This window comes from Lepidothrix coronata, unplaced genomic scaffold (genome assembly GCF_001604755.1).
Source record: "Lepidothrix coronata isolate B3197 unplaced genomic scaffold, Lepidothrix_coronata-1.0 Scaffold34, whole genome shotgun sequence".
Lineage (NCBI taxonomy): Eukaryota > Metazoa > Chordata > Aves > Passeriformes > Pipridae > Lepidothrix > Lepidothrix coronata.
Window position 1 is genome coordinate 665,638 of NW_016690214.1, and position 22,425 is coordinate 688,062.

Below are 22,425 nucleotides of genomic sequence, written 5' to 3' on the forward strand. Positions count from 1 at the left end.
CACAGCTCCACAAGATTAATTGTAATAACCATAAATCAGTGCTGGCACCAGGGTCAGACCTGGATTTATGGCCCTGGAGACAGGAATTCCTGTTCTTTATGGAACAAAGCCCTGATCCTGCAGGGCTTTGGGAGCGTGCTGAGTGTTACTGAGGCTGCAGGGTGTGTGGAGGTGCCTGGGGAGTGGGTCCGAGCCCCCCGCGGGGACAGAGCTCAGCCCTGGCAGGGCAGCCTCTCCCCTGCTTGTTCCAGCCAGCACTGGGAAACACCTCCCCGAGGGGCGAGCCAGGATTGCTGCCTCCCACAGCACATCGATCCCGTCATCTCGGTTGAGAATGCCAGCCACGGAGCTGATTAATGCCGGGGTGGGCAAGTGCTGGGTTATTGTTCAGTCTCTCTTCAAGAGGTCGATGGGAAATTTGGCAGTAGCTTTCCAAGTACACACCGTGCACACAGACATTGTCCCCCCAAGGACTGTGTGGGTTTTACACGTGAGTGTGCACAGTGTGGTGGAAATACACACCGGTGCCCAGCACTGACACAGTTGTATTGATGCCTGTGGGAGAGTATTCCCTCCGTCTCTGCCCTGGTGTGACCCTGCAGTGCTGGGGCTGGCTCCAGGCTAATCTGCTCATGCTTTCGTTTCACTCTGATCCTTGCAGGTCCCTTGGCTCAGAGGTGCTGTGTGTGCTCAGGAGGCTGATCCAGCATTCAGGATGGATATTTCCTCCTGTGCAGATGGTGCAGGTCCTTGGGTGTTAATGCTCGGTAGCAGCCGTGACTGAGCTGCTCTCCCCCACCTACTGCTCTCCCCCACCTAATGCAAGGCACGGTGACGGCAGAAAGCACAGACATCTCTGAAGGATGTGCGAGCCTTTGGGGAAATTTGGGCTTGAGGAATTGTGAGATCAGGCCTGGTGAGGTGGTGTGTTATTAGGGAGGTGCTGCTGGGTCATCTCAGGGGTTAGAGCTTTAATTTTTTTATTTTTTTTTTTTTTGAGAACCCCAAAATGTTTGCTTTGATAGTCCCGTGTCAATGAGTTCTGCTTTAGAGCTACCTGGGGGACGTGCCGTGTCCCCTTCCCGGGGACCGGGCGCTGATGCTCGCAGCGCTGTCGGAGGGGCCGAGGCATCGCGGGGTGGGGACGGAGCCGCAGACGCGAGCTGCCGCTTCCACAGCGGGGGCACCGGGGGCGGGCGGGGGGGGAGGAGGACACCCGCCCGCTCCTCACGAGCCGGGGGCGGCCGGTGGGGACGCGCCCGCTCCCTCCGCGGCCGCTGGGTAGCGCTCGGGGCCGCGCCGTCTCCCCGCCTCCCCGGCTCGGGCTGCCCCCGGCTCCGCCGTTCCCCGCCGCCGCAGCTCACTCCGCCGCCGCGCCGCGCAGGAGGAGCAGCAGCCGCGGCCGGAGCGCGCAGAGGGGTCGGCGCGGCGCCCCCAGCCCGCCCCCCGCGCAGCGCCCGCGGCTCCGAGCGGGACCCCCGCGCCGCCGCCGCACTTTCCCCCCTTCCCCGCGGGGGGGAAAAAAAAAATCCCCCCCCCCAGCCCCGTCGCCCGCAGCCGCCGAGGAGGGGATGTCCCCAGGCAGGAGCTGAGCGCTGGGGAGGGGCCGCCCCCCGCCCCCAAACTTTTCGCTCGGCCCCGGAGCGGCGGGGACCCGGCCCCCATGGAGCCCGGGCGGGCAGGAGGGGCCGGGGGCGCGGCGCCTTGCGCTTCCCGTCCCCTTTCCTGACGCGGGGCGCAGCGCTCGGGGAGGGGCTCGGCTGCCGGCCCCGCGCCGGATTTGGGGGGTCCCGGCTCCGCGCGTCCCCCGGGAAGCTGCCGATGGTGGGGAGCTGCCTGCCGACCCTCCCCAACCCCACGAGGAGCCCTTCAGCCCCGCGCCTTCGCCTCGCCCTGAGCAGCGCTGCTGCGGGGGTCCCTGCGCTGGAGCCGCCCGGATTATAAAGTCGGGGAAGTTGTCCCCCCACAGCCCCCCCAGCCCGTCTCGGCGGAGCCATGGCGCGGCTCCGGGGCTGGGGGCTGCTCTGCTTCGCCGTGCTCGCCCTGCCCGGCCCCCCGGGAGCCGGCGCCCAAGGTAAGGGCATGCGGGGCATGGCGGGAGAGGGACCGCGGAGAGGTGGGGGGGTCTCCGCGCTGCGCCCCTCAACCGAGCGATCTCCCCGGGCTGGGAGAGCGGTGTGCCAGCCCGGGGGTGGGAGCGAGTCGGCCCCGGAGCTCCGCCCGGGGAGGGCACAGCATCCGTGGTGTTCGCGAAGCCTCCCCGGAGCCGGGACCCGGGGCCCGCCGGTGCTGGGCGCAACGCGGTGTCCGCGGGGGCTCAGGGGGACAAGCAGCGCGGCTCTGCTGTGCCTTCCCCTGCCCCATAACTGCCCCCAAGCTGGGGATGGGGGGAACGTGTTGCTCTGAGCTTGGGGTAGAGACTGAGCTGAACCACCTTCGGGAGGCTGAGCATCCCCGGGGGTAGCGGCGCCCATTTCACCCCCTCCCTTCCGACCCCCGTTGTACCGCGGAACCTGGGGTGCGAGTTTGAGGGGCTCCCAGGGAGCAGTTCATACCATAACGTTGGTCTCGTGGACCTCCAGCTGCTGGTCTGAGGGGGCAGGGGCCTGGGGTGGTTGCACCCCTGTGCCCTGTGGGTGCCCGGGGCTCCCTCTGCACCCCAACAGCCCTTGGGGGCCACGATGCTGCTAGGTAGCATGAGCCCCTCTCAGCTCCTTGCCCTTGTGGCTTGGGCACGGCATAGGCTGGTTTTAGCTGTTCCACTGCCCCACAGGGATATAAAATTAGTTTGTGGCCCTTTGGGGTGCAGCTGGGGTTCAGAGATGTTGAGGGGCCCTGGAGTCTCCTCCTTGGCAGCGAGGGTCCCCACGGGGCCACAGAGGAGGCTCCCGGCTGGTAGAGCTGCAGCGTGGCCGCCTCCGTCCCTGTGCCTGGACTGAGCGGATCCAGACTGGAAACGGGGGGCACAGTGGGGTGCAGCGCCGGGGGTCCTCACCCACGACATTTCTTGCCCTTGTTTGCAGCAGCAAGTGGAGCCAGAAGTCCCCATGCGCTCCCGTCCTCCCGCTCCCCCCGAGCCTCCCCCAGCACTGCTATAATTTCTCAGTAATTAAGTTCAGAACATAACATCTAAAGCAGCAGTATATTATCCGGGCAGGCCCTGTGTGGGGAGCTCTGAAGGTCTCTTTGATTGATTCACTCCCTTGCCGAGTTTCTCTTCTCCTGGCTGGCGTCTCCGGCTGGCGGGTCCCCTGTGATCCGTTTGTTCCCTGCCTTGCAGGACGGGCTCCTGGGGTGACCCAATCTCCTTCCATTTACCCATGGGGCTCCAGGGTATGGCTGTGGGGTGGAGGACGTGGGGCTGCTGGTGCTCCAGCCCCTCTGGAAAGGTGGGGAAGGGGCTTTGCTCTGCTCTCCTGGCACGGGAGCTGATCTTTGCGGCTCCGGCTCTCTGCGGCGCGTGTCACGTCCTCGCGGGTGCTGTGACATTGCTCAGTGCCCGGCCCCGGCGTGGCAGCGGCCACAGACGAGCTGGCTGTGCTGGAGGGATCATTCCCAAAGCCTGGCACGTGCCTGTCTCCCCTGCCGCGGTGGCACTGGGGATGCACCAGCAGGGTCACCTCCCAGCTGCGGTGCCCGTGGGGTGCTGGCACTCTCGGCTGCGCCCCGTTGGGATGGACTGGGTCCTGGGTGATGTAGCTGGGGAGGGGGCAGAGTGTGGGCAGGGTGCTTGGCACTGAGCTCCGTCCTCTGGCTCGTTCCCACTGCGGTGGGGCAGGCAGGGCATCCCCGCAGGGCTGGCAGCGAGGGGCAGCAGCGCTTTGTGCCGGGTCTATTGATTCTGGCAGCCAAGGAAAATGGGATCAATAGGGAAGGGAAGGAGGAGATGACGGCGTGAGACCTCCCCGGCCAGGGCGTGGGGGCTGCCCGGGCACAGGGTGAGGCACTTTAACACCTGCGGTTGGTAAAACAAAGGCCCCTCGCTGCCTGTGAGAGAGGGGATGGAAGTTTAATTACAGCCCGTCTGCGCTGTGTAATTATTAATTACCCATGGCAAAAAATAACTTATTGATTAGGGGCTTGGCGCTAATTACCCGGAGCCCAATGCGGAGCCGGGGGAAGGCTCACAGGCAGCGCTGCCCGGGCGGGAGCTGTCGCAGTGCGACCTGTGCCGGGCCTGGAGGGCTGTGCCAGGGCTGGGGGGCACAGGCAGCCCACCCTGCCAGCAAAGGGCCCTTCGGCTGATTAACAAGGCAATAAAGGACTCCCCAAGAGCTGGAGGGAACTTGAGGGTCCCCAGCCCCCTCCTCCCTGCTGTTTGCAGGCTTTGTGACCCCCAGGGACGTGGCTTGCCCCCACTCAGGGCTGGGGGGCACAGCCCGGGACCCCCTGCGCTGGCACAGCACCTCTAATGGGATTGAGGAGGCTGTGACCAGTCCCAGGAGGGATTTGGGAGGCTTAAGGTTCCAGACGGGATTTGGGGCAGGGGCCTGCAGTGGGCAGCTTCCATCAAAGAGGCTTATTAGAGGTGGCAGTGGGGGAGTTCCAGCGTCTTCTGTGCCCCACGCGTGGAGCTTGGGCACGTCTGCACACACGGAGCCCCACGGGCTGAGCAGGAGGAGGACGAGGACAAGCCCCTGTGGGATGTGCCAGGCTCGTGCCAGGAGTTGGATGACGGGAGCTGGTGGTTCCTCTGTGCCAGTGGCATCAGGGCAGGAGGGGATGGCAGAGTGTGAGGTCTCCTGGCTCCCTTGTCTCTGCCAACGCTGGCACGTTTGCTGGTGGCTTCATGCAACGCTCCAGCTCGGGAAGGAGAGTGGCTTTTAGGGGAGAGGAAGGGAAGATTAAAATTTGATGCTGCTTGGGAAGCCATTAGTGCCTGGGCACGGCGATGATGAAATTTTGATGACCTGATAACTGTAAGGGAGGGGGGCTGGTCCGGTCCCAGGCAGCCCATGTCACTGGGCCCCATCACTGTGCCGGTCCCCAAAGATTTGGGGTGCCAGTGGTCTGCCGAGGGGGAGGACAGGCAGGATGAGAGCTGCCGGTGGGATGGAGGGTGTCTGGGGCTTGGACCCACCTCTGTGGCCTGTGGGGCCAGAGCTGGTGGGCAGGGAGGGCTGGGGATGGCTGTGCAGCTCCTGCCCCGGTGCCATCCAGGGACCGGGGTGAGTGACAACATCGGGTGCTGCCCTTAGTGACAGGGACTGGGCTGTGGTGGCATTTCTGCTCGGCGGGAGCGAAGGCAGGAGCGGGAGGAGAGCGGGAAGGAGGGAGCAGGCGGATGCTCGGCTGCTTGAGAGCCTGGGAGAAGGCTGATAATTAAACCGGGAGGAGGGAGCTGGCGGGCGGCGCGGTGAGGGGTGACCCTTCCTCCGCCACTCTGCGAACCGTGTCCTTGTCCCCAGCCTGTGCCTGTGGCTGGTTCCTGCCTGGGGACGAGCTCCAGCCACACACACATTACTGTAGGCCCTACACAAACTGGTTGGGGGTGTGTTGGTGTTCGTAGCAGCAGCGCTGGCAATGCCTGGGGTGAATACGGCCCCGGGGGGCAGCGCTGTGTGGGGGCAGAGCCCTCTGGGTGCCGGGTGGGTGGGTGAGTATTGGGTGCCCTCCCCTCTGAGCCCTCGTTACCGCCCCGAGCTCGTTAGCAAGTGGCGTGTGGCTGGGTGAAAAACGGCCAGGAATAAATATGCTGCTGTCAGTGGTGATGTGATTGTGCTAACGAAGGGCGAGCCGAGCCCCCGCGGTGCCCGGGGTTGTGCCAGGGCTGGTGGCTCTGGTGCTCTGCTGGTGCCTCAAAGCCTTGGCCTTCCAAGGTGCCCGTGGGGATCCAGCAGCCCTCTGGGGCTGGGATGGCCCAGGGTGATGGGTACTGATGTAATGGGGTGTCCTGGGAGCTTCTCCTCCAGTGCAGGGGAGCGTTGCATGGAACTGCTGGAAGGGACACAGGGCCAGGGTCACCCAGAGCGGGTGATGATGCCGGGGAATGCCCTCATCCCTGTGGCTGCTATTCTTTTTTGGGGTTTCCACCCTCCAGAGCCATCCATGGAGAAGGATCCAGACTCTGGATCTGTTCCTGCCACTCTTTGCCCCACCAGCAGGCAGGAATGTGCTGGCAGCAGCTCCCTGCTGGCCCCGCTTGGCATCTCTCACACCCTGGGCATGCTGGAGATGCCACCAGGGTGGGCACTGCCCTCAGCACCTCTCTGTGGGTCTGGGGACCAGCTGTTGGGCTGTGTGTTCCCCCCACCCTGCTTCCAGGCATACTTTGGGGGTGCATCCCCTGCTCCTAGCGATACTTTGGGGGTACATCCTGCACCTCTCCCCCACTGATGCTTCACCTTCAAGCCCCTCGTCCCAGCCTGAGTCCCACCACCTGCCTGTGCCCAGGGCAGGCAGTGGCCCCCTTGACGGCCTCCTCCCCTTGCCCCCAGCCCCGGGGGTGCAGGAATGCCTGCCTGGAAAGCCATGCCGGGCTCGGGTTGCCTGGGAACTGGGAAACCTGATCCCTGGGAACGGGGCCGAGGGCAGGGGACATTCCTGGGCTGCAGCTGGTCCCCGACCCCCTTTGTCTTCCTGCTCTGATGGGGCCCCCAGGAATGGAGACTTGGGGTGTGGGGGGCTCTCAGCCTCAAGCAGGACCATCCCTGGGGATACTGTGACTGGATGCTCTGGGGTGACACCTCCCTGTGTGGATTGATCGTTGTCACCACCGTGGGCTGGGGAAGGGGACCCAGGCCAGGTTGGACGGGCTTGGAGCAACCTGGGCTGGTGGAAGGTGTCCCTGACTGTGGCAGGGGGATGGGACAAGATGAGCTTTAAGGTCCCTTCCAACCCAAACCAGTCCAGGATTCTGTGGAAAGCACTGAGCACTGGGACCAGCTGCCACCGCGTGCCAGCAGCTGGGCATCCCGGCTGGCCATGGGGATGGCACGGTGGCAATTTCAGGAATGCTGAGGTCCCCTGTGCTGAAGCCACCCATCCTCCCTCCCTGCCAGCCGTCATTGTCCCTGTCATCCACCTCGGTGTGTGGCAGCTCCAGGCCGGCTGTCCTGAGCATTCTGGGAGCTTCCCTCCACCCCAGGCAGCTGAGGGGAAACTGAGGCACTGGGTGCTGGTGGGTGCAGAGGGACAGGGACCACAGCTGGTGTCCTGGTGGCAATGGATACAGTGGGAAGGGGACCCTGGCGTGGTGCCAGCTGGTGTCCCCCTTAGTGCCCATGTTAGTGGCTCTGTCAGCTCCCCTCCATCCCTCCCTGTCCCTGTGGAGGTGCCGAGGCCCCGGGTGCAGGGAGTTCTTGATGAGTTTGACCATTAGCGCAAGAAGCCGCCGAGCTAATTTTAGCCGTGGTGGTTTAATTGCTTTCTGCACTGCTGGGTGAGCCACAACCTGCGAGTCCTCGGCTGTAACCTTGAGCCCTCCCAGCTCCTGCACAGCCGTGCCGGGTCCCGCCAGGGCAGGGAGCAGCGCGGGTGGGAGCGGGAGTGCTGCTCCCTGGAGGAGTTTCTCTAGGATGTTGGGGTCTGTGTGCGTAGCTGGGAGGGGTTGGGGTGCCTGGCAAAGTCCTTCTACCCTGCCTTGCTGCACGGGTGCCCCTTGTGTGTCATGGAGAGTGAGGGCACGTGTGATGTGGGGGGACTCTGGCTGTCCCCCTGAGGCCAGCCGGTCACCCCGGCTGTGGGGTTGCAGATCCCTGAGCTTGCAGTGGTGGGTCTCCTTCATCAACATCACAAAGGGAAATGCTGAGTTTGGACCCCCTTAAATGGGAATTGTGGGATCCAGAGGGCATTTCCCTGGGGCAAGAGCAGGACTGGGTACCCACGTGTTCTCCATCCCCTGTCGGCAGGGCTGGGATGTGTTACCAGGATGGCTGGAGGAGCCTGTCCCTCTGCCCCCGTCCTGCTGGGCCACCTCCCAAGCACACCCTGGTTCACTGAGTGAGGAATCGGAGCTAAATCTGGGGCACAGGTCGGGCATTACTGGGGTTTTATGGGGACATTGCTGTTCCTTTTGGGAGCCTGTGTCCCCCAGCGGGGAGCAGTCGAGTGCCGGGCTCTGTGTGTGGCTGTTCCCATGGGTCTCTGTATGGTGGATGCTCAGTGCTTCTCCTCCTCTTCCTCCCTGCCTGGGCTTGGGAGTCAGAATGAGAGCCTGGGGGGACATGGAGGGGTCCTGCGTGGATCTGGCGTTCCCTGAAGGGCTGGTTGGGGATGGGGCTGGGTGCGGACACGCTGCCGGCTCCGGCCCAGCGTGGGGCCGGGCTGGAGGGGGCTGGGACCGGCGGACACAAAAGCTCTGGTTTCAGCAACCCGCCTCCTGCATGCCTGAAAAACAGCTGATGGCCGTGAAGGGGGATGAAATGGGATTAGCTGCTGTTTCCAAAGGGAGCACGTCCTGCCGAGCTGGACAATGCTCCTGCTGTGCCCCCGCATCCCGCCGCAGCCCTGCCCAGGGGGGCTCGGCGCTGGCTCCCCGGGCTTGGGGTGCTGCCTCCTGCCCTGGCTGTCCCCGCAGGGCCTTGGGGTCTGCTGAGCCCCCTGTGCTCCAGCACTGGGTGCTGCACTGGCTCCCGGGGGTCCTGGAGACCCTGGGGTGGGGTGGGAGCTTCTACCTGCCCTGCAGGAGCCCCGAGGGGTCGTGGCTGGGTTTCCCACCCTGCAGCAGCACCGAGCACCTCTCAGGGAACACCTTGGGGTGGCAGGAGCTCGGGGCTGTCCCACCCCGGCGAGCAGTGACACTGGGTGCCCAACCTGGAGCCCCGCAGCCAAAATGGAGCAGGGAAGCTCATGGCCCAAGGGGTTTTGCAGGGTGGGCGCCTCTGCCTTGGCACCCCCCCTCAGTGCCGGGGACAGGGCACAGTGGGGACCCGTGGCGTGTCCCGGGGTGGGAGCCACACGTGGCCCCATCTGCGGTGCTGCCGGGGCGTGCGGCGCCGTGCTCGGTGGAGTGAGCTGATGTTTATGTTGATAATGAGTTCTCAATGCGTTCACGAACTAATAAAATCAACTCATTAGGGTGGGATGCTTAATTCCGAGCTCTGCCGTTGGGAGAGACCTCCCTGCCGGCTGAGCACCGGGAAGGGCTCAGCACCCGGCTCCTGCCTGCGTGTGAGGGGAGGGAGGTGATGGGTGCCTTCATCACCTTGTTTTCTCTGTTTTCCTCACTTGTAGGGTGGGAAGAGAGGCTGTGGGGGCAGCGGGGCTGTGCAGTGGAGAGTGGAAGCAAGGCACGTGCTGGGAGCAGGGCAGGGAGCTGCCACAGCCCTTCACCCGGGGCGCTGGGGGAGTCTCTGCTCGCTTGGCTTCTCCCCATAAGCTCCACGTCAGGCTGGAATCGCTGGCGCGGTGTCGGCTGGAAAAGCCCCTCTGGCTGGGAGAGCCACAAGTGTGTGAATTAATGCAATGACCAGAGTTTGCTGCTCTGCCCTGGAAATTCAGGGCTGGCTGGGAGGGGGGGGGAGTGCGGGCTGCCAGTTATTCCCGTCCCCCACCCGTGAACAGGGACGTCTGCGAAGGAAACGCTTTGGAAAAAGCTTTTTCCGAGGAAAACTCATGTTAGCTGTCATGCTACAGCTATTTATGTTTCAAGTGAGCAATGCAATGACTAATTAATACTTAGAAAAGAGGATGTCTGGGCAACACCCCAGTAAATGGGCGAGTGCCCGGTGCCCGCTGGCTCGGGGCTGTGCCACGGGGAGGGGGGTCGTGGCCACCAGTGCCTTCGTCCCGCCTGGCATGGGGAGGGCAGGAGCTGGCAGAGTATTTTCCATCCCACGGGGCTGGCGACTCGATTGCGTCAGTGCCCTGGGAAGGGCTCAGTGGGGTTTTTTTCTTGTGGTTTCTCTCTTCTGTTTTTCTTTCCCCGCCGTGTTTTTTCGGTTGGGAAATGCTGCCTTGTTGGGATTCTCGTGGCGAGCCCGGGAAGCGGCTGTTGTCTGTCTGTCTGTCTGTCTGCTGAGCATCCTGAGGGGCTGGGTGATGGGGGACATGGGTGCCACTTGCTGAAGGGACACCCCAGGCGCTGTTGGGGCTCCTGCAGGGAAGGTCTGTGGTGGCTTTGCTTCCCCACCCCTCCTTGGCCACCGTGGCCCCGGGAGCTGCCACAGTGCAGGGCTGTGGTTGCCTTCCAGGAATTCCTGGAGGGTACACTCAGCATGTTCCATGGGGCTAAATCCAGCCCTGAGCTGTATGTACTGTGCCACACTGCCCTGGGCTTCTGTGTCACCCATCCCACCCAGTGCTGGGACCACCCTGGGGTTGGGATCTGGGCTGTTGGGACCCTCACCCTTTTTGGCAGCTGGGTGTGGAGCCAGTTCCTGCCAAATCCATGTCGGGAAGCTCTGGTCTTGGCTGCAAAGCCATTGGGAACAGGGCTGGGAAGGGCTGAGGTGCAGGGAGGGGGATGTGTGCTGACCCCCTCTCCTGCCCAGAGGGTCTGGCTGGTGGCTGTTGCGGGGTCTGGAGGTGATGTCCATCAATGCTTCCCTTCCTCGGTGTTTTGGAGTCTCTCCTGGGGAATTCAGCCCCAGGATCCGGCCCCTCTAATAGCGTTGAGTCACTCTCTGGGTGTCTGTGACTCACAGCAGTGACCCAGATACGGCGGAGCCGCGTAATCGTGGCCTTCCCAGGATTGCTGCCGTCGGAAGGAGTTTGCTGGGGAAGAGTTTTGGCCGGAGCCTGGAGCTTGTTAAACATCCCCAGCTGGGCTCAGGGCTGTGCCCTGCATGGGGGCAGGCTCAGCAGGGCAATGCCCAGCTGTGCCACCCAGAGCTGAGCAACTCTGGGGACTTATCCCCAGGCTGGGGGGGCTCCTGTCCCCTCGGGAACATCCGCGCATGGTCCCTTTGCTGTGGGTCCCTTCCAGCTCCTGGCAGCTCCATGTGTTTGGGTTTGGAGCTCCGTGCCTTGGGGCCAGGACTGGGGCCGTGCTCCCGGGGTCCGTGTGCTCGGAGCCGGGTGTGGGGGTCCGTGGGGGCTGCCCGATGCCTCGGAGCACAAAGCTCAGCTTGTCGGCCCCCTGGGCTCAGGGCTGGGGACACACAACGGGGCCGTGTGTGAGTGTCTGTTTGGGGTTTCCCGTGAGGGAAATGTTGGTTTTTCCAGCGGCAGGGACGGGCAGGCACACAGCCCTGCTCTGTTCCCAGCTGTGGGGCTGAATGAGTCGCTGTTTCCCAGCCAGGGCTGATGTTTCTCCATCAGCTCTGGGAACATCTCAACCCTTACCTGGCCCACATTGGCACTGGGGTACACCTGGCTGGGTGCCACAGGGGCTGGGTGCCGAGGGCTGTCCTGGGCTGTGGTCCATGGGAATCCTGAGGGGATAATGCTGGCACAGCCCTGGCTCTGCCACAGTGGGCAGAGGAGGGTCTGTCACCAGTTTTGGGACCCTCTGATGGCTGGGAGGATGTGCTGGGGATTGTGTTGTATCTGGAGGAGAGTTTTCCAGGATGAGAGAATGGCATTGTGTCCAACACTGCTGCTGGGAGAAGAGAGGTCCTGAGCCTCTTTCCAACACCCCTTATCCTGGGGGAGCTGGGCTCCCCCCTCCCCACGTCCCCCATCCCTGAGGGGGTTCATCCGGGCATGGCGAGGCTGCCTGTGGCCCACTGAGCCCGCCGAGAGCCCCGGCTGTGGAAGAGGAGCTTGTTATGGAGCCATCCTGCTTTTAATTAACAAATTAAAATCCTAGTTAACAATCCAGCCCCAGGGCTGTTGGAGGCTGGGAGAAGCTGGAGCGTTTGTTATGGAAACAGCAGTTAATTAACAAATAAATAAATAAGTGTGGGCCTGGAGACAGATGTGGGAGGAGGAAGGGGAGATGGCAGTGTGGTCAGGGTGTCCCACTGGCCTGGCCTGGCGGGATGCAGTGAGGGAGGAGGACGTCTGTCCATCCGTCTGTTTGTCCTGGGGGCTGCCGTGGCCCTGGCGGGCAACTCACTGCCCACGAGGGGCTCGTGCTGGCAGTGCCAGGGCAGATCCATCCATGTACTGTGCCAGGGCCGCCTTGGCTGGGTTTGGGGCTCCCGGTCTCTGCCTGGGCTTTTCCTGAGTGCCGCTGGCTCTGGAAATCACACCCGCTGCCTCTTCCCCCACCCCGAGGCCGGGAAGCGCCGCGGGAGATCTCCAGTGGAGATGGATGAGGTGTGACACTGGCAAAACTGCTGTGCAGTCTGCAGGTGACACCAGTGCCATGCTGGGGGCTGTGGGAGGAGGGGGGACATCGTCGGAGGGGTATCATTCCGGGGCATCGCTCGGGGGCTGCTCCTGCATCCCTGTGGTGGGGACTGCTGCAGTCCCACTGGCATCACCTTTGCCCTGGGATGGGGCTGTACAGGGGGATTTGGGAAGCCCCCCTGAGCTGGGTGCTGAGGCCGTGGTCCTCCCTGCTGTGCCCTGCACTGGTCAGTTTGGATTAGCCACAGGGATGTCACCAGGAGCCCCGAGCAGTGTCTGCTGCCAGCGGGGATTATCGCTGTGGGTGGGTGGTGGGTGCTGATGGGGCAGTGCCAGGGTTTGGGGTCACTGTGCTGCTCCTTCAGGCGCTGTGGTGTCACCTGCAGGTCTCACTGCCCGTGCTACAGGCAGGGGTGACTATGGGGACTGATATGGGAACGAGATCCTCTGCCAGTGATTTGGGAAGGGGTAGCTGTTGGGACCAATGCAGGGACATGACCCACTGCCAATGTGAGAACATGGCTGGCTGCAGGGACTGATGTGGGGACATGACCCCTCTGTCAGCCCACTCCAGGGCCCTGCAGGGTTTTTGCAGGGGTGAGGAGGGGGCAGAGCCCACATCCCTCCTGCAGCTTCACCTTTTCAGAGGCTTAAGGGTGGAGAAATCATTTTAAGTGCCATCTCTGCAAATCCTGCGGCGTCACACGGGCAGGAGCCGTGCTCCACTGAGCAGCTCCTCCAGGTCCGCTCTCCCTCAGCCTCCCACCTAATCCAGTTACCACACCTCTGCAATCGGCTTATGGCTTGTAGGAAACCCCAAATCCCCTCCGAGGGAGGTGCAGGGAGCAGGGCAGCGGTGCCAGAGCTGTGGGTTCTGCTGGGCTCAGCCCAGCTCCTCACTGGGGTGGCAGTGGCTGGCTATGGCTCCCCCCCTTTGCCAGCCCTCCTGGGGTAACGGGCACATGTGCTTGCCCCCTTGCTGGGACGTGTCCCCATGTCTCCAGGGCTCTCCCACCACCCAGAAAACCTTTTTCCTATGCTATAGCAGTTGCACGAGGAAGCAGAGGGTAGGATGGAGGTGAGGTGCCTGTGTCCAGCCGCGTCCCTCCAGGTGGGCAGGAGCTGTCACCTGAGCCCAAGGGCCAGTGTTCCCACGGCCGGCAACCCTCCTGCTGCCCGTGCCCCTTCCCCATGGCAGGGCAGCAGCTCCCCGTGCTGTGAGCAGCCCGACAGGCTCTGCAGGAGGCGTTGGAGCAAGGAGGGATGTGTTTGGCAGCAAGGTCGACGTGGGGCACGTGCGGGCAGCAGATGGCTGGAGGGCACCGGGTGCCTCCCAGCTCTTCCCTCCAGGGCTGCAGTGGTGCCTGGTCATGGGCAGGATGGGCACAGCACCTGGCACAGCTCCAGGGCTTGCTGCTGCAGGGATGTGGCTGCTGTGAGATGCTCCTGCATCCCTCAACACCGGCAGCACATCCCTGCTCCGGCAGTGGCTCGGGGGCATGGCCCCTCTTATGGACACAAAGGTGGTTTTATTCCCGTGATCCCAGTGTGATTGGAGCTGAGCAAGGGAGGTGTTCCAGGCTGCTCTGTCTTGGCTGAAAACCCTCTTAGCTCTGAGGAGCAGCAGCTCCTTTTTGATGTGCCTCCCGCTGCAAACCCGTGTAGTCTCCTCACTGCTTCAGGCTTAGCTTGGACTGTGGTGGTGTGGGAGGATCCCAGCCCGAGCCCCCTGTGCCTGTCTCATCCAGAACCCCCCGTGCCTGTCTCATCCAGAACCCCCCGTGCCTGTCTCATCCAGAACCCCCGTGCCTGTCTCACACCAGCAAGGAGGCAGAGCTGGCTCTGCCAAGAAGGAAAATCACATCCAGCACTGTGTTTTCTGCATGGCAAAGGAGAGGGCTGGAATTAGCAGCCCCAGTGGCCATAGGGCACCATGTCAGAGTCCCTCACTGACCCAGCTCACTTGTACTGCCTGAGAATCCTGTGGAACTGGGGAACTGGCAGCTTGGAGGGGAGGGCTGAGGCTGGGGACTACTGTGGCCCCACTGGGCTCCCTGGGACGGATTGGGGCTGTGGCCGGGATGGATGGAGACGTGTGTGGGGCAGGGGCTGCCCTGGGGTGGCACTGTGGGACATGTGGGTCCTCACCATCATCCTGGTGCTGTACCTGCCCTTGGGAAAGAGCAGCACTTGGAGAAGGTGCTGTGTGGGTGGGGAGCACCGTGAGCTCACAGGTCCGAGAGCATCACCCTCAGCTGACCCTCCAAAAGCTGTGCCACGACCCTGCTGCCTTTCCGTGCCCCCATCTCTGGCAGGAGAGTTTTCCACCGTTGCTCTCACAGCCTCGGAGCACCAAACCCCTCCTAAATAATTCAGGCAGGCGAGTGCCGTCCGCGGGGGCCGCGGATAAACGCGGTAAATGGCTGAGAAATGGAGCGTGTCCCTCGGGAGCCACCTCCTCAGCGGGTGGCCGGGCCCTCTCCTCCCTCCCGGCCCAGGTGGTGATTCCAGGCCGGCACAGGTAGAGGCGCCGGGGAGGAGGAGCCGGAGCAGAGCTGCCGAGTCCACTGGAGCATTGGGAATTGCATTTCACGGCTGGGCGGGCTGGGATACCGACCCGGCCCCGTGCGCCGGGCACTCGGAGAGGAGATAAGATTTGATTAAGAAGGCTGCTATTAATTTATGGCAAGTACACTCACGGCAGTGGAGAGGTTGCTTTTAATTAATAGCCAGAAGGAGAGTTTTAAAGCTCTTGGTCTCAGTGGGGGGAGAAGGGAGGGAGGGCAAAGCGGGGAAGGAAGGGAACAAAGTAAGTTGGGAGGATTAATGGTCACATCTGCAATTATAAGTCTTTTTCTTAGTAAAAAGGGAAAAAAACCCACATCAAAAGACGTGCCATGGGTGGGGGTGTGCGGGGCGGCCGGGCTGATCCGTAGGGATGAGGTGGTTGGGATTGTGCCAGGTTGCTCTGTGTGCCAGGAGGGAATGGGGCTGCCCCATGGCACCAGCCCAGCCTGGGGGGAGCAAGGGACAGCTGTGTGTCCTTGTGGCTGGTCCTCTTCCAGCCCTCTCTGCTGGGATCAGGACTGAGGGCTGAGGCTGGGATAGATTTCATGGAAGAAATTCTTGGCTGTGAATGTGGGGAGGCCCTGGCACAGGTTGCCCAGAGAAGCTGTGGCTGCCCCATCCCTGGATGTGTCCAAGGCCAGGTTGGACGGGGCTTGGAGAAACCTGGGATAGTGGAAGGTGTCCCTGCCCATGGAGCTGGAATGAGATGAGCTTATAGGTCCCTCCCAACCCAAACCAGTCTGGGATTCCATGGCTCTGTGACTTTGGCTCTGGTGGGTGGTGGGATGAGGAGGATGGAGCCGTCCTGCCCCGCTGCCAGCCCGGTGTGAGCCCCACGGAGGCTCAGGTTGCTTTGTACCGGCTCAGGTGTTGCGAGGAGGGCGAGCGGGCTCAGTGAGGTGCCCACTCCATGTCAACCCCTGCTTGGCTCCGTCCTTGGCACCCCCAGACGGTGCCTTGGTCCCCCCCAGTCCTCCCCGCTCGGCGTCACGTCGCGCTCCGCGGCTCCCCAGGTGCCGGGAGCACTCGGAATTTCAATTCCGTGTTTGCTTTTTATGAAGGGGATGGAGCCTTGTCTCAGGAATACTAATGGCTCCGGTGGTGTCGGGGAGCACCGCTAATCCCCCTGCACCTGCCGCCGACCCCGGGGGGACACCGTGGGGGGACACCGTGGGGGGACACCGAGAGCGCCGTGGCCGTGCCGGGGTGTTGTGGTGGCTCCGTGCCCTCAGTGCCTGTGGGGACACGTCATTTAATCAACCCAGTGGCTTTACCAGCATCCACTGAAAAATTGATGCTTCCCAACCGCAGGCTGGCATCCGACAAGCAGGGGATGTGACTCCCTGGGCAGGGACACGGCCCTGGGGATTCATCTTGCCGAGGTGGCCTCAGCGGGGACCACCGTGTCCCCAGCGCCCCTTGGCCAGGGTGGATCCCCTGGGGCCACCTCTCCTCACACCCAGCCAAGGCTGTGACCCCACCAGGGTGCTCGGGGACATTGAGGTCCCCCATGGGTGCTGTATTTGGGGGCCATGGGTTGCCCCCGTGATGTTCCCCCCTCCCAGCCCCCCGGATGCGGAGCGGCTGCCGCGGCGCCGGGGAGCTGCGCCGGGAATATGTTCCACAAATGAATAATAAAAACAAAGGAAAATTACCCTCTTATTGAAACTCGTTTTATGAATAAAACAATTATTCTGGTAATTGAAAAAATGTGTCGTTAAATTAAATGCAGTGGTTCCTATTAAAATTTTAGTGGATTTCTTCTTCTCCTGTGTTTCTTTTTCCCCCTCTCTCCTTCCCTCCCTCCCTCCTGCCTCCGCTGGCGGCTAAAGGCTGGTAATTATAGCGGAGGGTTTCGTTTTCTCTTTATTGTTTTTTAATCTCTTCGTGCTGCGGAGCCAGCGAGAGTCTGATGCCGAAGAGATTTAGCTCCATCTCCCTGTTCCGGGGGGGCTAGAGCGAAAGGTTGGTCCTTGGCAGTGCCAGGTGGTCGTGCCAGTGCTCCCGAAGGGCTGGCACCCTCCTTTCCAGGCTGCCATCCTCCTTTTTGGGTGGCAGTGCCCTGAGAAGGATGGGGGGGCCCTGGGAAGTTTTGATGGGAGCAGGGAGATGGCTCTGTCCCCTCTTCTGTGGCCCAGGAGTGTGGACAGCAGAGTGGTCCCTTCCCAGGATTGCACCAGCCACATCCTGGTGAGACCAGAGAGGGGCTGTTGGGAAGGAGAGAGGTGATGGTGCTGTGTTCCCTGAGGCAGGTGCTGGTCCTTGGTGTTGGTTGGGCTCCATGGGGCGCCTGGAGCCTGCAGGTACAGGTGGGCTGGATTCAGGGCATCCCATTGGTGCTGGTGGGCATCGGCCCAGTTGGGATGCCCAGCACATCCCACTGATTCACGGGAATTAGCAGGAATGGGCGCTGGACTGATCAGCTTCCAATGAGCCAGCTGGGGAGTGGAGCAATTGGATGTCACCCCTGGCCCTAAGGGGCAGCGAGGGGTGACCCTGTGCAGAACACAGGCAGGGAGGGGGACTCTGTTGTCCCCGGGATCGTGGTGCCAGGCAGGAGGGGACCTGGGTGTCCCATGAGCTGCTGGTGTTTCGGGGTGACCAGAGGGACTTGTGGAGTGGGATCTCATACCTCCATCCCCATCTCGTCTCTGTGGGGGGTGAAAGGAGGGGCTGCACCCTCCTTCTCCCCCCTGCCAGCAGCTGCTGGGCAGGGCCCTGCCCTTGGCAGGCATTCCGGGATTCCTCCAGGCTTAAAACTCCCCATTCCCTCCCATCAAGGGGGATTTGAGGCTGGGGAGAGGGAAGCTTAGTTCCCAGCTCACCCATTACGCCCGGGAATTAGGATCCATTACTGCTCTTTCGGGGGCCCTGCCCTACATCTGTGCCTGCTCTGGCACTAATGCCCCGGGCTCAGCCCCGGCTCCGCCGGCCCTGATGTAACTAAAGTGCAGGGGCCAAGACTGTGATCCCATTAGGCAGGATTAGTGCCGTGCCAGGGCCTGGCATTAAAATGTCATCAGCAGGGGAGGGAGAGAGCTGGGGTCGTCCCTGTCCCCCTTCCCGGTTGGCAGCTCTTGGAATCCCCTCCATCCCCACCGGCAGCTCGGCTCAGCTGCAGGGTCACCAGTGTGGGCAGGGTGGGGATGAAGCAGTTTGGTGCTTTCTGCATGGAGGGGACTGTGTTGGGCTGGCACAGCGTGGGACAACGTGGCAGGACATGGCACAGTCCGGCTGCTCCAGGAGCTCCGCACCGTCCCGTGCCGCCGGCAGATGTGCAGATGTTGCCTGAGACGCCCCTCGCTGCCGCCTGTGTTTGGAAAGTGATGAATTTCTGCACCAACTAATTAGCCTCTAATTAGCAAGCGGAGTGTAAACAGCCACAACAGATGGGGGAGAGGTGGAATGAGCAGTAATGACCCTTCGTTTGGGGGGGGATGTGGCTGTCACCCACCGGGAACCCTCCCATTGGGTCCAGGATGGGGGGAATGGCAGCCCCTGTCCGTGCTGGCTCCGTGGTGAGGTGGTGAGCACCCCACACACCCTGGATGTGGTGGTGCCATCACCTGTGGTGGATGGTGGGAGAGAGGAGCTGTCCCCAGGGAGCAGAGCTGGGATGCCCAGTGCTGCCAGAGAGCAGAGGAAAACTGAGGCGGGGGGCTGCAGGAGGGACTGGGGGCAGGGGGGCAGCACTGCTCCCACCCTTCTCCCCTCTGAGAGCTGGTGGGCAGGGGAACACCAGGAACACCTGGTCTTGTTCCTGGAGGCCTCTCTGGAGACGTTGGCACTAAACCAGCTGCATTCCCCTCCCCGGGGTCCTCCTCTCCTCCTACCACCCTCAGCACTGGGCTGGGGTCCCTGCAGGGGCACAGGGCTCCCAGAAGAATGACAAGGATTTCACTCCCAGAGCTCAGTGCCGCCTTCACCCCTTGGAAGAGACACCGGGGACCCCCATCCCCGCTGTCCCCTGCCGTGCTGGGGTGGGGTTGACTCCCTGGGTGCGGGGCGGCCGCCGTGACCTTCGCGGGCGGATCAGCACGGCACGATCAATACGGAATTAGGAGCCGCCTCTCCTCCTCTGCGCCGTTTTTCACCCCTTAATGCAGAACAGATGGCTCGGGCGCTTCAAAGCGCGATGAGCCTTAGCTGCTTAAAATCAAATTAGGATGTATGCAAACGGCGGGCAGGCCCAGGGGAAGGTGTGCCAGGAGCACCCTGCTTCCCAAACGCTTCCCAAACACCTCCCAAACGCCTCCAGGACACCTCCCAGATGCCTCCCAGGTGCTGGGTGCTGGCTCAGTGTGAGAGGTGCACTGAGTACACCAGGTCTCAGACCCACAGTGCCATTGGAGCGCTTGGTCAGACACTGCCAGCACAGCCCTGGGCTCCCGTGGGACCACTGGGACCACTAGTCCCTGGGGATCAGCCTGTTGTGCTGTGCTTGGATCCTTGCTGGAGCAATGCATCAACTGCATCGTGCCCAGTGGACCCCAGTCTGGTCCGTGGCTCATTTACTGGTTTCATGCAGGAGGTGTTTGGATGCAGAGCTGTCACCTGGCTGTGCCACGTCCCCATCTGGGCGCTGCCGTAATCCCAAAGGCTCCATCCCGACGTGGGCGAAGCCCCGGCCTTGCAGGTCAAGCTCCTGCCAGGCCGTGGTGGGGACACGTGTGCCCACCCCCGCACACGCGTGCACAGGGACACGGATCCTGCACTGGGCTGTTCCCGTGGGCCTGGCTTGCTCTGCCCAGCAGCACACGTGTGCCCACTCCTTGGGCACCCTGAAAGCCTCAGCGCAGCTGCCACGAGCTCTCTGGACTGGGGAACCACATAGCCATGGGACAGGGGGCACAGACAGTGCTGCCAAACCCCACAGCCAGGGCCCTGAGCTGCCATGGTGCCACTGGGCACCACTCTGCCCCTGTGCCCTCTGGGCCATGCTGGGCTGCTGTGGGGTTCAGCCCTAGTGCCCCACACCAGCTTTGTGTGGTGCCCTGATGCTCCAGTGTCTGGATCCAGCCCGGACCTGAGGCAGGGACACTGGGATAAGGGCTGCCTGCTCCAGCCAGCACTGCTGAAGGTCAGAGAGGAGGATTAAATTAACGAGCCACAAGCTGCTGCTTCCCTTCCTAATGACTTGCCTGGCATCCAGCACCACCGTGCCCACCCCTTTGCCAGGCAGGACAGGGTGTAAATCCAGTGGGCATTTCCATGTGGGTACAGCGAGGCAGGTGTGCAGGAGCCGGGATCCCGGTGAGGAGAGGGACCCCCCCGTGCAGGTCTGGGGGTGTCTGGGTGTTTCTGAGCTCCTGCACACTCTTGGCACCCCCCAGGGTGGTGGGGCACCGGAGTGGGCTGAGCCCACAGTGCAGAGATCCGTGGCAGGAATTCAGCTCTTGCAGACAAGAAAGCGAAGCCCTACCCCAAAGAAAAAACTCGAAGCCGTGATTGAACGTGCACTTGAAAGCTGCTGGGGAATATGAATGTGCCTTTGAAGTAAAAGGGCTTCCATTTGTTAAGCAGAAAATGGAGCTGTGTGGTTCGATTTATAGTTTTACTTAGCAAATAAAACAGGAGAGGAGTAAGTGGTTCTGCCTCGCTCCGCTCCCAGCCCCTCCGCCCCTTCACCCCCCGAGTTAAAAGCTTGGTGCTTCGGAGATGCTACAAAGGCAGCCAGGAATAAAGCAAAGGAGCAGCTCAGATAAACCCACAGTGGGCTGAGCCCTCGTCCATGGGCTTGTGGAATGGCTTGGGGGGGGTCAAGGGCCAGGGCAGGGGGACAGGGAGGGGGCTGCCGGGTTATGGTTATGCCCAAAGAACCATGGAATGGTTTGGGTTGGAAGGGACCCTAAAGATCATCTCATCCCACTCCCTGCCAAGGGCAGGGACTCCAGTGAGGAGCGGTCCTGGTGCCGTGGGGCCGGTGGGATGTGGGGCTGGTGGGATGTGGGGCTGGTGGGATGTGGGGCTGGTGTGTCCCTCACCTCTGTCCCTCCTCTCTCCACAGACGATGTCTCCCCGTACTTCAAGACGGAGCCGGTGCGGAGCCAAGTGCACCTGGAGGGGAACAGGCTGGTCCTGACGTGCATGGCCGAGGGCAGCTGGCCCCTCGAGTTCAAGTGGCTGCACAACAGCCGGGAGCTCACCAAGTTCTCCCTGGAATACCGGTGAGTCCGGAAAGGGTGGTCAGGCATCAAAACGGGCTGCCCAGGGAGGTGGTGGAGTCCCCACCCCTGGAGGTGTCCAAGGAAGGACTGGACATGGCACTCAGTGCTCTGGGCTGGGGGACAAGGGCATCGGGCACAGGGTGGACTTGGTCTTGGAGGTGTTTTCCAACCTGAATGATCGTGGGACTCTGAGTCCCCACTGATGCTGCCTGTGGTGAATCCCACCTGGCACACCGTGGGACCTGCCAGGGCTGCCATCCCGGGAGGCGGCACAGAGGCAGCAGCTGGCAGTTCAGGAGCTGCTGGCTCTGTTTGGAGAGCAAATGGGGAATTTAAGCAGGTCAACACCGGGGAGGAGGTGTTTGCACAAGCGGATTAACACCTTAACACCGGGCTGGGGATCACAGCCGGCTCGTGGCTCCCTGGGAACAGCTAGACCAGGGAAGGGGCAAGACAGGGTGGCAGGAGAGAGTGCCGAGATCCAGGCATCCAGCCCCGTGTGCCAACTAATCCCGCCACAACTCCAGCCCCTTGGAGTTGGCTTTTAAATCAAGGCGGGCACCTCTCGCTGTCTCTTCTGAGTGCGTGTGTCATCCTCTCTGTTTTAATCAATAATTCAGGTCGAGACAAGCCATTCCCCATTTAAAGGCATCGAATCCAAAGGCTTCGTGTTGCTGTAGCAACGCGGGGCTGCTCCGGGATGCCAGGAACAAAGATAGTGTGGCTGGGTGATGTCCCCTCCCCAGCACGGTGCCGTGGTGGGATCCTGGAGCCCTGGCCGTCCCTGGGGACCTTGAGGGCTGGCCCCCACTAAGCCATGGTCTGTCATGGCCCCGATGCCCCCAGCTCAGTGCTGGGTGTTGGCACCAGTGCCAGATGCCTGGTGGGATGGGCCCCTTGTCCCCAGCTCTGGTGTGGAAGCTCAGAGACCTCTTGAGCTCCACAATTCCCACAGCTCTCACCTGTCAGGAATGACAGCTCATTCCCAGGCAGGACAAAGGTGCAGGATCCCGTCCCTGGGCTCTTCCCTGTCGGTTTTGGGGGAGCGGGTTGGGGCACCTCCAAACCCGGAATGGGGACTTCTGACTTCCTTTCCTGGATTTCTCCTGGGTTTGATCCGTGCCTCAGTTTACCCTTCTGTAAGAGGCCAGCACTGGTGTTTGCTCTGGGATGCTGGGCAGCTCCACATCCCTGCATCCCTGCTCCAAGGTGACTCCCTTCCCCCCAGAGCCCCTGGCCCCCGCCTCCAGCTCCAGCATCCAGCCAGAAAGGATTAGGGAAGGAAGCGAGAAAACAAACAAACACGCGGGGAAAACCCAAACAAACCCAGCGCAGCAAATGAAGCAAAGAGCTGCCGTGCAAATCCCTGCCTGGCTCCGAGGAACCTGCCGGCATCCCTGCGCTCTGCCCGCGGCTCCGTGGGGATTTGGAGTGTAGAGACGAGTGTTTGGCTGTCTTGCCTGGCATTGGAGGCTGCTGGTGAGAAAGCAAAGGACCAAAATTAGTTATGATG

General features: G+C 62.3%; 1 protein-coding gene across 1 annotated transcript in view; it reads left to right on the forward strand.

Moving 5' to 3' along the window:
• The first annotated feature begins 1,995 nt into the window (after nucleotides 1–1,995).
• Nucleotides 1,996–22,425, forward strand: part of SDK2 (sidekick cell adhesion molecule 2) — a 46,340-nt gene continuing 25,910 nt past the window's right edge. Inside the window, exons 1-2 of the mRNA XM_017811811.1 lie at nucleotides 1,996–2,074; nucleotides 20,744–20,912. Coding sequence (XP_017667300.1) covers nucleotides 1,996–2,074; nucleotides 20,744–20,912 — 248 coding nt within the window. The remainder of the gene's footprint in view (nucleotides 2,075–20,743; nucleotides 20,913–22,425) is intronic.